Source organism: Rhinoderma darwinii, chromosome 10 (genome assembly GCF_050947455.1).
Source record: "Rhinoderma darwinii isolate aRhiDar2 chromosome 10, aRhiDar2.hap1, whole genome shotgun sequence".
Taxonomy (NCBI): domain Eukaryota; kingdom Metazoa; phylum Chordata; class Amphibia; order Anura; family Rhinodermatidae; genus Rhinoderma; species Rhinoderma darwinii.
The window spans coordinates 101,724,555-101,742,179 of NC_134696.1; the positions used below are offsets into that span (position 1 = coordinate 101,724,555).

Sequence of the window (17,625 nt, forward strand, 5' to 3'; positions counted from 1 at the left end):
TGTATGGCAGTATTATGTGGGCACTGCATAGTACTATTATGTAAGCACTGTATGGCAATATTATGTGGGCACTGCATGGTACTGTTTTATAGCACTGTATGGTGGTGTCAATAGGGAAGTATACACCATTATTTTGGCACGCTTATGTGCTCGCTTATGTAAGTATTATATGGCAGTATTATTTTGTATATAGCACTGTATGGTGGTGGTATTATTTATGACCTATATGGAGGTGTTATTTAGGAACTACAATGCTTTGTTTTTTGGCACTGTTATGTGTTCACTGTATGACTTATGTCAGCATTACATGGCAGTTTTATGTGTGCCCAGTGAAGCCCAGTTATATAGCACTGTATGGTGGTGGTATTATTTATGACCTATATGGAGGTATTATTTCAGCACTACAATATTTTGTTGTTTTGGCAAGGAGGTCATTGTATGAATTATGTCAGCATTACATGGCAGTATTATTTGTTCATTGCATGATACTGTTATATAGCAGTGTACAAGGGTGGTATTATTTATAAAGTTTATGGAGATATTATTTCAGCACTACAATGCTTTGTATTCTTGGCGCTGTCAGGTGTTCACTGTATGACTTATGTCAGCATTATATGGCAGTATTATATGTGCCCAGTGAAGTCCTGTTATGTAGCACTGTATGGCGGCGTTATTTACACACCATATAGCGATGTTATTGGGGCAATATTATGGCAGTATTACATTGCATCTTCCTCCTAACTGGCAGGGGTCTCGTACATGTTTGCCCCGGGACCTCCACATCCCGGGGGGGGGGGGGGGGGGACTGCTGCTTGATGCTATAGACAAATCATGACAATTATTGATGTCATTGAAGGGCGACATCATCATGTGGCAGCCTAATAACATCCTGGAAGGTACAGTCGGGGGCTGCCGAGATCTGTAGCTGAGAAAGAGGCTTCACACGAAATTTGTGAATTTTTTAATTCCCCAGACACTATTCCAGGATCCCCATAGATCACGGCGACAGATACAGCTTCCTGGTGCATGAATAGAATGCCAGATCTACAGTAAAGACTGACACTTAAACAGACGAGGCAAATAAGAGGTGAACGGGATGTAACTCTGTATTCAGAAAGTTCTCCTTTAAGGTAGACAACTTGATTTGTATGGTTATTACCTCAGGCATGGTAAAATGACACCAACTTCGCAAACATGGTCGCAAGTCAGACAAGAGGTGATAAACAAAGTCTTGTTAAAATTAAAAATGAGCCCGGTCGTACATCGGGAGGACACGTGTCACCTCCAGGCTTACAGAACAGTAGCACCCTCCCTGAGACGAGGACTTGCGACTTACGTGTAAGCAATAACTGGCGCCAAGTAATAATCGTCTGTCTTCAGCATTTGCTCAGTGTCTTAATTAATTCGGCATTTCAGGTATAATGGATTTTGCAGGTTTGATGTAATTAGTTATCCACAGGCGGGAAGATTCTGGTGTCTGAGCGCACACTGGCATGGAGCCCATAGGGCACTGCCTACTAGCCCCAGAGACATAACGAAGATCCTGGGCACCAATGCAAAATCTGTAACTGGGCCTCATGTGAGCCAAGGCTCAGGCACCTAAGTCCGGGTGCGAATGCTACCCTTGCCCCCCCCCCCCCATGGCTACCTGCCCTGGCCCCAGTAGGGGACAGTATTTGGATTTCTACTATGAGCCCCCACTGCCCATAACAGATTTCTGCTTGGATTATACTTGACCATAGGACTCTTTAAGACTCTCTATATGGGACTCTTTAAGACTCTACATGGGACTCTTTAAGACTCTACATGGGACTCTTTAAGACTCTACATGGGACTCTTTAAGACTCTACATGGGACTCTTTAAGACTCTACATGGGACTCTTTAAGACTCTACATGGGACTCTTTAAGACTCTACATGGGACTCTTTAAGACTCTACATGGGACTCTTTAAGACTCTACATGGAACTCTTTAAGACTCTACGTGGGACTCTTTAAGACTCTACATGGGACTCTTTAAGACTCTACATGGGACTCTTTAAGACTCTACATGGGACTCTTTAAGACTCTACATGGGACTCTTTAAGACTCTACATGGGACTCTACATGGGACGCAGACGAGTCTTATGGCGGTTTTTGAGCTGTTCTGTTGTAAGTTTGCGCACAATCTGTTCTCGGCACACCGCCGTCACCCCCGCCACGGTAAATACAACTTCCTATATACATGTAGCTGATTAAATATTTGAGAAGACCTATTTATTCGCTGGAGTGTTTACATTGCTGAATGAATATGCAGAGACTGATGTGCGGTCGGTTGTGTAACTACAAAGTGCAGGCGTTTATTACAAGTAGCTGAACGAGCAAAATTTAAAGGGACTGATCACACAGCGCATACATGTGCCCGTTGGGGTCCTTTAAAGGCCTCTTAGTCCCCACTCAAAAGCCCCAAAATTTACTAGCCCATAGATGATGAAAACTGAGCAACAACTACACAAAAAGATCAAATTATTATTCAGTGATGCAAGCAAAAGGGGCGGGGCTGTGCCAAGTTCTCAGAATGACATCATGACTGCCATGATCTCTGGGTAATATTAGATTTTTTTTGTGAGATCTACAATTTTTTGAAATATATTTTTTTGCTGGGTGGATGTGCTTTTCTCGAGGTCGTGGTGACCTCCCCGGTGACGCAGATTTCCCCTCCTGATTTTGTCTGTATTTGTTTAATTCAATGTAAGTTTCTTAAAACAAATTGGAAGTGAAACGCGCCAGGAGCCTCCGGTTTCCTGCTGCGTCACCCGGTCCCAGCTCCTATTTTTATATATAAGGGACGGGGAGGTCCAGACGGGGACAAGTTATTTTAATGATTTTTTTCAACTGGAAATACAAGTTTATTTGTCTGAGAAAAAAATAGTTACTGAGTATATAGATGTGTATATAGATATATATATAGAGTAAGTCAAAATTCCGGAACCACCCGACTCTCTGCACGGCACTTGGTCTCATCACTACCATTGTATACTAGACCGATGGGTTAACCGATAGCGTATCTTACCCTACTTCTCCGCCATCTTGAATGCAGCCATTTTAAAAGAGGATCGGTCCCCTCTCCTCACATGTCTATTTTAGTAACTACTTGTATTCCCCATGAAATAACAATTCTGGAGCATCTTTTTCTTAGAACTCTACATTGTGCCATTCCTCTGTTATTCCTCTTAGAAATATATGAATAACTTGACAGCTGGGTGTAACTAGTTGCGGGTGTGTCCCTACACAGACTGACCGTGTCCAATCAGTGCTGACAGAGTGAGACTGTGTAGAGACACGCCCCTTTGACAAGGGGATTGGTTACACCCGGTGGTCAATTTATGTATAAATTTCTAGGAGGAATAACAGAGGAACGGCACAATGTAGAGTCCTAATAAAAGTTGCTCCGGAATTGTGATTTCATGGGGATTACAAGTAGTTAGTAAAACAGACGTGGGGAGAAGGGACGGGTGGACCTGACTTTTAATATGTAGATGGTCCAATTTTTGTCTGACCACCTCTCTCCATCCATGGAATCCTCATAGTGTGCTGGGCTAGCCTCAGGCTTATGTGGACCCTTGGGTCTTAGGGGGACCACTGTATACCCCATTTAGGCCCATCCACTGATTCACCACTTCAGCTTATAACCATAATATATGATGCCCGTTAATGCCCCCGACTGTGCTGCTACCTTACAGAGTGCTCAAATAATGCCCCCCTTACAGTGCCCCAAAATTGTACCCTTTACACTGCTCCAATTGTCAGGGACAAACCCTCCTAACATTGCCAGTCAGGGACAGTTTACCAACCTGCTGTGTACGCTGACGTCACCTCGTCAGGCTGGCTAGGACAAATGACATCACCATTCCAGCACTGGAGCTGCGTAGTGATGTCATCATAGACCGCAAATCAATGGGACAGACAGCAAAATTGTTCCTCTTCCCTGTCAGTTACAGATAATGACCCACAATGCAAAGCAAGATCAACTTCTGGACAGCCACATGCCCAGGTGGACCAATCAAGGTGGCATCTATCCAGTTTTTTAGGGTACGGACACCGGGCAAATCCCTTGTATAATAGGAACAAGTGTAATTTACAGACTTTCCTTATATCGCCATGATGCAAATGTAAGGACCGGCTCTTTACAATACAGGATTGAATAACAGGACAGGGGGCATTAAAGGGGTGAGAAAGGAAGGTGGTGGGGGGGGGGTTGTTATCATGTGACCTCTATGTTTTGTGGCAGGAGCTTTATACTGAGTGATGGGCAAGAAATACATTCAGTTGTATTAGGAAATTCATCCGGTGCGGAGTTTGATTTAAAGGACTATGCCCGATTCATGGCGGTGACTTACCCCAACACTGGTGAGTGCAGTTGGAGCAGCCTGGTGACAGGTGGAGCAGCCTGGTGACAGGTGGAGCTGCCTGGACAAGTGTTTCCTCAGCTGTTCCCTATACAGAAACAATGAGGAGTCTGGGGGAGGGGCACTTTTTGTGTATCTCATATACATGTATTCACACTCACGTCCCTCTGTCAGTCTTTCTCCACCATGGATGCGCTGGATCTCCGCTGAGGGTGATGTATCAGCAAATTACTCCTTTCTTATTGCAAGTATATATGTTGGGGGCTGGGAGAGATGAAATGTGATCATTTGTATTCTAGAACTGCAGGCGGATACATTGTTACAAACAGAAACGATAGAGAATTGTCATTACATGGGATTGTTTACAAAACACTGAACCAGATACATTACATGGAGAAAAGTATTGGGACACCTCCACGTTACACTACAGGACGTCCCATTCTACATCTATAGACATTAATATGCAGCTGGTTCCCCCGTTGCAGTAAAACATCTTCTGGGGGGGTTTCTAAAAGATTTTGGGGTCTGTGGGAATTTTTGTCCATTCATCCAGAAAAACATTTTTGAGGTCAGACACTGATGTTGGGGGAGGGGGCCAGGCTCACAATCTCTGTTCTAGTTTATCCAAAAGTTGTTGGATGGAGTTGAGGTCAGGACTCTGTGCGGCCGGTCAATATCTTCCATACCTAACTCCCCCAACCAACCAGCCAACCAACAAGCCAACCAACCAACCAGCCAACCAACCAACCAACAAGCCAACCAGCCAACCAACCAGCCAGCCAAACCAACAAGCCAACCAACCAGCCAGCCAAACCAACAAGCCAACCAGCCAACCAACCAACCAGCCAACCAACCAACCAATCAACCAACCAACCAGCCAACCAGCCAACCAGTCAACCAACCAACCAGTCAACCAACCAACCAACCAGTCAACCAACCAACCAACCAGTCAACCAACCAACCAGTCAACCAACCAACCAACCAACCAGTCAACCAACCAACCAACCAACCAACCAGCCAGCCAGCCAACCAAACCAACCAGCCAAACCATCAAGCCAACCAACCAACCAACCAACCAACCAACCAGCCATGTCTTTATGGAGCTTGTGCACTGGGGCGCAGTCATGAGGGAGAGAAAAGTGCCGAACCCCAAACTGTCCCCACAAAGTTAGAAGTTGCAATTGTTCAAAATGTCTTGTGTGCTGAAGAATTAAGATTTCCCTTCATTGGAAATAAGGGGCCGACCCCTGAAATACCCCCCATAACATTACCCCCCTTCCCCGCCAAACTTTACAGCGGGCACAATGCAGTCAGGCGGGTAACTCTCTCCTGGCATCACTAAACCCAGACTCCTCATCAGACCCCAGATAGAGAAGCGTCACTCCTCATCAGACCCCAGATAGAGAAGCGTCACTCCACAGAACACGTCACATAGAGAAGCGTCACTCCACAGAACACGTCACATAGAGAAGCGTCACTCCACAGAACACGTCACATAGAGAAGCGTCACTCCACAGAACACGTCACATAGAGAAGCGTCACTCCACAGAACACGTCAGATAGAGAAGCGTCACTCCACAGAACACGTCACATAGAGAAGCGTCACTCCACAGAACACGTCAGATAGAGAAGCGTCACTCCACAGAACACGTCACATAGAGAAGCGTCACTCCACAGAACACGTCACATAGAGAAGCGTCACTCCACAGAACACGTCACATAGAGAAGCGTCACTCCACAGAACACGTCACATAGAGAAGCGTCACTCCACAGAACACGTCACATAGAGAAGCGTCACTCCACAGAACACGTCACATAGAGAAGCGTCACTCCACAGAACACGTCACATAGAGAAGCGTCACTCCACAGAACACGTCACATAGAGAAGCGTCACTCCACAGAACACGTCACATAGAGAAGCGTCACTCCACAGAACACGTCAGATAGAGAAGCGTCACTCCACAGAACACGTCACATAGAGAAGCGTCACTCCACAGAACACGTCAGATAGAGAAGCGTCACTCCACAGAACACGTCACATAGAGAAGCGTCACTCCACAGAACACGTCACATAGAGAAGCGTCACTCCACAGAACACGTCACATAGAGAAGCGTCACTCCACAGAACACGTCACATAGAGAAGCGTCACTCCACAGAACACGTCACATAGAGAAGCGTCACTCCACAGAACACGTCACATAGAGAAGCGTCACTCCACAGAACACGTCACATAGAGAAGCGTCACTCCACAGAACACGTCACATAGAGAAGCGTCACTCCACAGAACACGTCACATAGAGAAGCGTCACTCCACAGAACACGTCATATAGAGAAGCGTCACTCCACAGAACACGTCATATAGAGAAGCGTCACTCCACAGAACACGTCACATAGAGAAGCGTCACTCCACAGAACACGTCACATAGAGAAGCGTCACTCCACAGAACACGTCATATAGAGAAGCGTCACTCCACAGAACACGTCATATAGAGAAGCGTCACTCCACAGAACACGCTGCTCCAGAGTCCAGTGGTGGCGGCTTTACACCCCTCCATCTGAAGCTTGGCATTGTGATTGGTGATGTTCGGCTGGCATGCAGCTGCTCGGCCATGAAGCTCCCGGGCACGGTGTGTGGATGTTAATACCAGAGGAGGTCTGTACTCTGCAGTTATGGAGTCAGCGGAGTGTTGGTGACTTCTCCTTGCTTGCTCCTCAGCACTCGGCCCCCGGCTCTGTCACTTTACGTGGTCTGCACTTCGTGGCTCAGTTGCGGGTTTTTTTCACTTTACAATTTTATCAGTGACAGATGATGGTGGAATATCTTGGAGGGAGGAAATTTCCGGAACTGACTTGTTACACCGGTGACGTCCTATTACAGGACCGCGCTGGAAGTCACTGATCTCTTTACTACGGCCCGTCCTATCACTGTCTGTACAACCAATGCGGAGGACCACCTAGATACCCCTTTAAAGTCATACAAAATAAATTGCTTCAAAATGGTGTATTATATATGGGGGGAGGGCATGAAACACAGTGGATTCCCATGACTACTAGTAACACTAGCGGTGACTCATACAATACATTAGAACAACAACCTAAACAAATTGAGTCAAAACCGAACTATTATGAAAAATTGTAATTTTTAATTTTTATTGATACATCACAAGACAACAATAAATATGATTGCTCACATGTTATAAGACAAGGAGGCCGGACACAGGTATATAATGGGGCTAATATTATAAGATGGATGGTACCAAAGTGCATAAATAAATAAGTTACTAACACCTGGAAACCATCAGCAAGTATATGCGAATAAAAAAGGACTATGCAAGGTCCCAGTTAATGGTATGTAGTTGTTACCAGTGGTGCAACTTGGCACCTAATTTGCATAAGTCATTAATATAAAGTGCACATGCAGCTAGATGGGAGTCGCTTACCCATATAATATCACACTGTTGTCTGGCATCACACCCAACACGCGTTTCGACAAAAAACTCCTTCGTCCGGGGGTCGGTGTCAGAGAACAGGAAGAGAGACTATATGTGTTCAAGACACCAATCAGATAATGTGGATTGCAAGCAGCTTGATCACTCCCAGCTGATCGCTGCCTGTAGCGCACCACATGGTTCAGCGAAATCCTGACCAGTGCGCATGTGCGAAATGCGTGTCTGACGTATATGTACAGCTGGAGATTATCCGGCTGGGTCACCTAGCAGGTTCGGATGTCAGATGTCGGATGTTATACACCGGGGGGGGGGGGCTGGAGGAAACACCGGAATACAATGATTAGGAGGTGTGTCCCAATACTTTTCTCCACGTAGTTGATATCGGAGCGGTGGGATTGTTGGGGTCCCTGTGATCGCACCTCCACTGATCCTTCATTAAAGTGAAGTGATTGCTATTCCAGCGCTGGTTATATTGGTTGCAGGATACATGTATCTGGTCGGGGCTCCAGTGATAATGTCACGACCCCAGCACTGTACAGTATGTGTCACCTAATGCTGCTGACTGTGCAGAACTGTTCACATTCCCACATCCCCCCCATAGAAGTCAATGGGGAGTTATACAACACGTCATGCAGAAGATTGCTCCCCCCATGTCAGGCCTAATACAAGCAAAGCTGTGAGCGTGCCCGATATACATGTATAACGAGACGCTCTGCAACTTTCTAATATACTTTATGTTTCAATTCTTACACATTTTCAAGATCTCTGCTTGCTCTCAACAAATATGGAACACTGTTGATTACATACAAAGGCTGAAAACCCTGTAGAGTCCTAATACTTCTCACAGTGGATGGTTTGTTACTATTACATCCAGTCTAGACAAGCCTTTGTGAGCTAAACCCAGCAGCAGCACAACTGTCTTTTCTGTACTGATAGTTTGTTACAGTGTATCAGTCTGGAGTCCAAGCTGTTACGCTCACAGGATTGGATGCAATTGTAACAAACCGTCAGCTTTGAGACATATTCGGTCAGGACGGGTTTTCAGACTCCGGATGTCAACAAGGTTGTTCCCATTCACTGACAGAAAGCAGAACTATTGAAAATGGTAGGGAAATGAAATTCGATATATTAAAAAATTGCAGAACCTCTTATTGTAGAATGAATATCCCTCATGGACCTAAAACCAGGAACGTTCTGTAATAACTCCTTGTATTTTACTTTTGTGTGTTTTTTGTGTATTTTACTTTTGTGTGTTTTTTGTGTTGTGGCTTTTTGCTATTTGTGTTGCTCTTTGTATTGAATATTATAAGTTCTGCTGACACAAGTGGCCACAAAAGAGACAACCAAGATTGCCAGGGCCAGGACCTCAATGCATTGCTCGGCCATGACCACTGGGGGCAGCACTGTGCAGCAATGTTTGATGACATCTGTCACCCTCTCCACTTGCAGCATCTGTCTGAGAGGAGGGGAGAGGGGCGGCCAGCTGCTCCTGACACCTGCTCCAGTCCTGTATACAGGGATAATAGCTTGCAGCGTCCCTTCTAGGGACAGACCGAGCAGGCAGCACAAATAGGATTTTGTAAGTTTCCCTTTTCCCTGTATCTTTTATTCTTTCTTCTTATCTAGCACCAACCTATTCTGCAGCATGGTACACAGAATGTATCAGTGATTGTCTGTTCTGTTCTCCGAACACTAGATTGTAAGCTTTTAGGCTCAGCATTAACATATACAGTCTATAGGTTACAATAGTGCCCTGATCCCAGGATACTGAGCATTAGATTGTAAGCTCTTCGGTTCAGCATTGGCATAAAGAGTCCATAGGTCACAATAGTGCCATGTTCTCAGGATATTGAGTATTAGATTGCAAGCTCTTTGGCTCAACATTGACATATACAGTCTATAGGTCACAATATCGCCGTGTTCTCAGGATACTGAGCATTAGATTGTAAGCTCTTCGGTTTAGCATTTGCATATACATTCTATAGGTTACAATAGTGCCCTGTTCTGAGTACATTAACCATTAGATTGTAAGCTCTTCAGCCCAGCACTGACATGTACAATTTTTATGTTCTGTGAATGATAATAAGCTATGAACGTACAATTAATTTATTTGGATTAATGACACCTGATTATAAACCAATTAATAAGAATGTCGCTAAATGGGCACTCGCTTTTCGGTCTAAAGCTCGTAAAAATGTGAATGGACGGCCATATTGACTAATCATAAAGGAAAGTCCTGCTGCGAGATTGGGCTTTTTATGTTCTCACTCTGGTGGGAATTGAACTCAGGACCCAACACTATAAATAGATCAATTCTTAAAGGGGAACTCCAGCCTCATATCTGATATTATCACAAGTCTCTAGAACATACCAGTAGATTCTATGAGCATCGGGCCCCCCCCTGTGACCCTCCCTGACATGATATCAGAGGGTATATTTAGGTGGAATTCCCCTTTAAGGATCTCGCTGCTGAGACTTAGTGCGGAGGATGAAGAGTTCCTGTTGTGTGATGTTGGCCACGTTTTACTTCACCCCATGATCGTCCTTTATTGTAAACATAACATTCCCCGCGAGCAGAGCCGCTGTTGGCACCCGCACCGAATGTGCCGCTTGTTTTTGAAGTTGGCGTGACGCGCTCGCCATAAACAGCCGGCCATTGAACCTGGGGGGGGGGGCTGCGTACACAGCGATCATTGTAATACAGCGTGACGTGCGACAACGTAGACCGAGAGCGGTGCATCCTAAGACAGTCGGTGGGGAGGGGACTACAACATGGGGGTAGAGAGGAGAGCCGCACCGCGGGGGAGAGAGGAGCCGCACCGCGGGGGTAGAGGGGAGCCACACCGCGGGCGTAGAGAGGAGCCACACCACGGGGGAGAGAAAGGAGCCGCACCGCGGGAAGAGAAAGGAGCCGCACCGCGGGAAGAGAGAGGAGCCGCACCGCGGGAAGAGAGAGGAGCCGCACCGCGGGAAGAGAGAGGAGCCGCACCGCGGGGGAGAGAGAGGAGCCGCACCGCGGGGGAGAGAGAGGAGCCGCACCGCGGGGGAGAGAGAGGAGCCGCACCGCGGGGGAGAGAGAGGAGCCGCACCGCGGGGGAGAGAGAGGAGCCGCACCGCGGGGGAGAGAGAGGAGCCGCACCGCGGGGGAGAGAGAGGAGCCGCACCGCGGGGAGAGAGAGGAGCCGCACCGCGGGAAGAGAGAGGAGCCGCACCGCGGGAAGAGAGAGGAGCCGCACCGCGGGAAGAGAGAGGAGCCGCACCGCGGGAAGAGAGAGGAGCCGCATCGCGGGAAGAGAGAAGAGCCGCACCGCGGGGGAGAGAGAGGAGCCGCACCGCGGGGGAGAGAGAGGAGCCGCACCGCGGGGGAGAGAGAGGAGCCGCACCGCGGGGGAGAGAGAGGAGCCGCACCGCGGGGGAGAGAGAGGAGCCGCACCGCGGGGAGAGAGAGGAGCCGCACCGCGGGGAGAGAGAGGAGCCGCACCGCGGGGGTAGAGAGGAGCCGCACCGCGGGGAGAGAGAGGAGCCGCACCGCGGGGAGAGAGAGGAGCCGCACCGCGGGGGTAGAGAGGAGCCACACCGCGGGAAGAGAAAGGAGCCGCACAGCGGGGGGAGAAAGGAGCAGCACCGCGGGAAGAGAGAGGAGCCGCACCGCTGGGGGAGAGAGGAGCCGCACCGCGGGGGGGAGAGAGGAGCCGCACCGCGGGGGGGAGAGAGGAGCCGCACCGCGGGGAGAGAGGACCCACACCGCGGGGGAGAGAGGAGCCGCACCGCGGGGGTAGAGAGGAGCCGCACCATGGGGTGAGAGAGGAGGGGGTGTGCCGCAACAACAGGGAGATGGGGGGATGTGCCGCAAAAACACAGGGAGAGGGGGGAATATGCCGAAACAATGGGGAGAGAGGGGGGCGATGTGTTGTAACATGGGGGAGAGAGGGGGAGGATGCAACTTTTTTGCCATATGTTACTACAGAGTGGTAACTTGAAGTTCCTGGGCCCCAATACAAAAATCCGTAGCAGCCCCCCCTCCCCCGGATGTTCCATGTCTAATACTGGCGTCTTTGGGGCGAGGGAGACCGGACCCCTTGTAGTCAGGGTAATATAGTCTTGTCATGACTTCTGTTGTGAAAACACAGTTGCTAATGTGAGACATGAAGACCCCCAGCGTGCCCCATCCCCCACCGCTAATTGCGTTATTTACACAATGATTATTTCATCAAAAGCAAAACCCCCAACTAACAAGGAAATAAACTCCCATCATCCACTTAGTGCCGAGCTGCAAATTGGCTGCACAAATATCGGCTGCGAGATATGCGGGTGACATCGTCTCGTACCCACCGGCGTCTGCTCTGCGGTTGTGTCATTCTGTCTGTATCCCCCGAGCGGAGAGGAACAGAGGGTTGTGGAGAGGTGAAGCCGGGCCCTCGTGCTGGAACTTATTGTACAATGTCATTTATATTGCAAAAAAAATTGATATTTTTGTAGATGTGACGACATCATATTTTATACTCCAATCACATCCAAAGCTGCAGAACTCCCAATTTTGATTGCCTGCTGAGTGAAGTGCATTGTCATGGTTCAGTGAAGCTCCTAGGTCACTCAACTGTGTAGACAAACTAGTCTATTTTCAAGGGCAACCAGCAGAGCTGGGAGAAGCTTTGGCTGTGAGTGGAGTATGACATAATGTATTTTTTTGGCGTTTCTAATAATTGATGTCTTTTCTCATTCATCAGCTCTGGTAGCATCACCCCACGCAGCACGCCCAGTAACTCGCCCGCTACGCGGAAACGTTTAACTGGTATCGAGCCGGAAAACATGGTGGAAAAGGGATCCGAGAACTCGTTTGAGAGGACTCCTAGTGCACAGAGCCCCACGTCGCCCCCTCCAGGAGCAGTACCCACCGCCAACCAGAGCAATGCCCAGCTGCCCAACTCCCAGCCTGGGACGCCGCTCCCACCGCAGCTCAGCGCGAGGGCGTCGATCTGGAACAGCAAGGTGAGCGCTTTATACCGCAGCTTGACCGCTCGGTCCATCCCCGCGCCGTCATAAGACGCCAATAGACCCAATGTAAGTAAAGCCGCATCATTGTATTCTGAATAGTTCTGCACCTTTCTAATAGACTTTGCGATTCAATTCTTTGCCTTTTTCAACATCTCTGCTTGCAGTCAGTGAACGGGAATATTCCTTTTTACATCCAAAGTTGGAAACCGCTCACACTGCTACACTTCCTGACACTTGTCCTATTGAAAAAAAAACACTGCGGCAGTCTCGCTAGTCTGTAATGGTTGATAACAGGGAGCAATAGATCGCTTTGACCTGCCCCAAAAAACGGAGAAATATGATAAGGTTTAGATTTAGGTCTGGAAAGAACAATCCACTGATATCAAGAGCAACACGTTACAATGTAGCAATATTGTATACAGTGACTACATACAGATACCGGTTACAATGTAACGCTCCGACCAATCGTCTGTGTACTTGGCCGTGAAATCTGATTTGTTGGCAACGACGGCGTTGCTTTTCCTATAGTTTTTCTGCTGGGATTGAAGCTCTGGGCTCCTCTGCCGCCATCTTTGTGTAGCTCATGTCTGGTGTGTACTTTGCTCTCTAGTGACTGCATGTTTTCTCTTCTTTTCTAGAAGATCCAGAGCTTCTACAGTGTAAGTATCTGTAATCCTTCACTGTACGTCCCAGCCCCCGCAATCCGGATATCATCCAATCATATCCATCTGTACCGTCCCTTTAAGTGCTCTCAAACCTGCTGAAAAACTACAACTCCCAGCATGCATTGACAGTATGAAGCAATCAGGGAATGCTGGGTGTTGTAGTTTTGTAAAAACTAGAGAGCCACAGGTTGGACACCACTTAAAGGGACGTCCACCATGCTTTATCTCATGTTGTTAGGGGGTTACGGTCACACGTGCACAAATGTGCATATAAATACGATATATGTTATACACAAACATGCCTGAGAGCTGCACACACATACCCTCATACAAGTGCTGCCCCCTGCAGGCCGATATTGCTCATGCACATCCGCGTAGACTCTATGGCGGCTCCGTATCGCTTCTCAGTATGACACAGTCTTAGGGTCAGTTCACATGGAGTCTTTTGGCAGGGATTTTGATGTGTAAACCACGTTGGAACCGGCACCAAAAAAACGGCCCAAATCGCTCGCCATTGATTTTAATGGGAGGCGTTTTTTTTTCCGCTCTTTCTTTGAGCGATTTCCGCCTCTTATCTCCTATCAAAGGGAGGCTTAAAAAACCTGCGGCGCTGGTTTTGATAATTTTTTTGCGGCGGCTCGTGCACTAGATTCTACGGACGCGGTAAAAAAAAGCGGAAAAAAGCGTCAAAACAACGCTGGCAATTCAAAGTCCGTCTTCAAAAAAATCTCTGTGTGAACTAGACCTTAAAGAGATATTCTCCGCCGGAAGCGAAGTGACGCTTGATATAACGCGGCGCAGACGTAGACAACTTTAAAGTGTGACTAAACTTTTTAAAAACTTTTGACACGTCAGAAGTTTTGATCGCTGGGGGTCCGAGCACTGAGACCCCCAGCGATCAGTAAATCGAAGCACTCAGGTGATCGCTGTGCCGCTTTGTTTCGGATCGGCTTTCCTCGGAGCGGAGTACGGGCTCAATAGAAAGTCTATGACCCCGCACACCGCCCCGAGGAAAGCCGATCAGACAAGAAGCGGCACAGCGATCCCCCGAGTGCTTCGATTTAGTGATCGCTGGGGGTCTCAGTGCTCGGACCCCCAGCGATCAAAACTTCTGACGTGTCAAAAGTTTTTTTTAAAAGTTTAGATACCCTTTAACTTGACTTTGCTGACGTGGTATGGGGTGACATTCAGTACGACCTCCGTGGGCGCCATATTGGTCCCATACGGAGCCGGTACACGGCGGTGCGCACAACATCACCCAGCAGGGGAGCTGTGAACATAGTTCGGACCAGCGATCTGACCCTGTCGCCCCCTCCTTACGCTTCTGCTGTTCTGTTTTCCAATCCGTATTCCTTCATCATGGTGGTTTATAGCCAGGAGACGGCACGCGTGGCACCCAGCTTTCCCACTACCCCGAATGGTAAATCTGCCTAGCTACACCGAAGATGCTTCGCTGCCTAGATAAGCATGTTTGCCAGTCAGGAGTCTGGGAAAGCTGGGTGACAATAACCCACCATATTTATCAGAACATACAGAACTTATATTTGAATTGAAAATCCTAGGGTCTTTGTAGGGTCACCGTCGGCAGTAGAATTACTGGGTCTTCGTGTTTCCTTCCGTTTCTCACCCCGCGGTGTTTCTTGCAGATGCTGAGCCCCAATTACAAGCAGCGCAATGAAGATTTCCGCAAGATCTTTAAGAAACTGCCCGATTCGGAGCGGCTCATCGTGGGTGAGTGGGTTTTTGGGGTTCACTATGCGATTGTATTGCCGATCCCCCCGATCCCTGATTGTTCACCCCTCTTCTCTCGCCCCCGTCAGATTACTCCTGCGCTCTGCAGAGGGACATCCTCCTTCAGGGAAGACTCTACTTATCGGAGAACTGGATCTGTTTCCATAGCAACATATTCCGCTGGGAAACCACCGTGAGTGACGCAAATGGGAGTTTGACTCCTTTGTAGCGAATGTTTCGCACCACAGCGAGAATTTACATGAGAAAATCCAAACTGCGCGCGACGCTGAGCCGCAGGGCTAGCAATCTGCTTCGTATTCGGAACGACGGCATCGGGGAGATTATTTATAGACAGGTGTCGGTGTTATTGCCGGCTCGGGAGTAGGTTTAGATTTCATAGAAATGGCAATGGGTGAGAAAATCCTCCATTTACGTCAATGGAACGGCTCCCCTAGTGGTAAAAGTAGAGTAATACATGAATGGGAGATACTGGTTGTTCCAGCACTTTTTTTTTCCTATGTATATAGTGCCACAATGCCCACTGCAGATAGTGCCCACATATAAAGTGCCAGTGCCCACATAGTGCCCATTGTAGATAGTGCCACGGAGCCCACATAGTGCCACAGTGCCCACTGCAGATAGTGCCCACATAAAAAGTGCGAGAGCCCACATATAAAGTGACATAGTGCCCACATATAAAGAGCCAGAGTGCCCATTGTAGATAGTGCCACAGTGCCCACGTAGATAGTGCTACACCCCCCATATACACTACCCCCCCTGTAGATTGCACCCCCCCCCCCCTTTGTAGACACCACACCCCTCCCCTGTAGATAGCATCACTGTAGAAGCGGAATCCCTCTGGGCGGGGATTCCTCATAGATGGAGCCCATGACGTCTCCGTCCATATATGGACAGAGACGTCAGGATAGCGGAATCCCCTTCCAGAGAGGGGTCCAGCCGCCGGGGATTCCTCTCCTACAGGGAGCTACAGTGGTGCTATCTATGGTGGATGGGGATTGCTATGTTCAGGCAGGGGGTGCTATCTACATGGAGGGGTGCTATCTACATGACTGGAGTCCCCGGCCGGAGAACTTGCGATGCTCAACTCCATAGTTGAAATCCTGACATCACTGTCCTTATATGGACAGTAATATCAGGGGCTTCCCTGGGCTCAGGACTCAAAGTAGCGCCGTGTGCGGGGAGTCCTCGGAGAGGATCAGTTTTTCCCGGCCGTTACAAGGATTGTTTCCTGAAAAGAGAAAGGTAAAAATTGATCCATTGACTTCTATGGGAGCCGTCTGACCGTGAAAACGGCCAAAAATAGGAATTTCTGCAACGTTTGCAGTAGCAGCAAAGTGGATGACGTAGTAAATCTCATGACCACACTGCGGAAAAAACCCACAGCAAAAACGTTAATAAATTGACATGCGGTGCGGAATTTAATTCCATGTCCGTTTATGCTGCGTTTTCATTGATTTTCTGTTGCGGGTTTTCCCCAGTGAATTCAATATGTGTTAAAACCCTCAACAGAAAGGCAAGTTATGCGATGTATACGGCAACGACGTATAAGAGAAACCGGACGCAAAGTCCAGTGGGTTGCAGATTGGATACGCTGCGTGTTTTTTTTTCGGCCTATTCGTCCCGTGGTAGATTGGCCTTAGTGTACCCACAAACATATGGGATTTGTTCCGGATATTCCTCTGCATTTCTGCAGCAAACTCCCCACATATTACATGCGTATTTTGTAGCGCACTTTGCCTTAGGCCGGGACCACATGGGGCAGATATGCTGCGTTAAAGCATGCACCATATACGTCCTGTGCCCCGCAGGGGGTTCCGCGCGAAAAAACACATAGATAGATATGAGATAGATAGATAGATAGATAGATGATAGATAGATAGATAGATAGATAGATAGATAGATAGATAGATAGATAGATAGATAGATAGATAGATAGATAGATAGATAGATAGATAGATAGATAGATAGATAGATATGAGATAGATAGATATGAGATAGATAGATAGATAGATAGATAGATAGATAGATAGATAGATAGATAGATAGATAGATAGATAGATAGATAGATAGATAGATAGATAGATAGATAGATAGATAGATAGATAGATAGATAGATATGAGATAGATAGATATGAGATAGATAGATAGATAGATAGATAGATAGATAGATAGATAGATAGATAGATAGATAGATAGATAGATAGATATGAGATAGATAGATAGATAGATAGATAGATAGATATGAGATAGATAGATAGATAGATAGATAGATAGATAGATAGATAGATAGATAGATAGATAGATAGATAGATAGATAGATAGATAGATAGATATGAGATAGATAGATATGAGATAGATAGATAGATAGATAGATAGA

At 47.5% G+C, this 17,625-nt stretch overlaps 1 protein-coding gene across 6 annotated transcripts in view; it reads left to right on the forward strand.

Annotated features, from left to right (window-relative positions):
* The window catches only part of GRAMD1A (GRAM domain containing 1A), a 118,135-nt gene that overhangs the window by 58,725 nt on the left and 41,785 nt on the right, over window positions 1–17,625 (forward strand). For 5 of the 6 annotated variants that reach the window (XM_075840427.1, XM_075840430.1, XM_075840426.1 and 2 more), the window contains 4 exons: window positions 12,564–12,825; window positions 13,470–13,490; window positions 15,143–15,227; window positions 15,317–15,420. In XM_075840427.1, the coding sequence (XP_075696542.1) occupies window positions 12,564–12,825; window positions 13,470–13,490; window positions 15,143–15,227; window positions 15,317–15,420 (472 nt within the window). The remainder of the gene's footprint in view (window positions 1–12,563; window positions 12,826–13,469; window positions 13,491–15,142; window positions 15,228–15,316; window positions 15,421–17,625) is intronic. The other variant, XM_075840429.1, reaches the window with a different exon arrangement.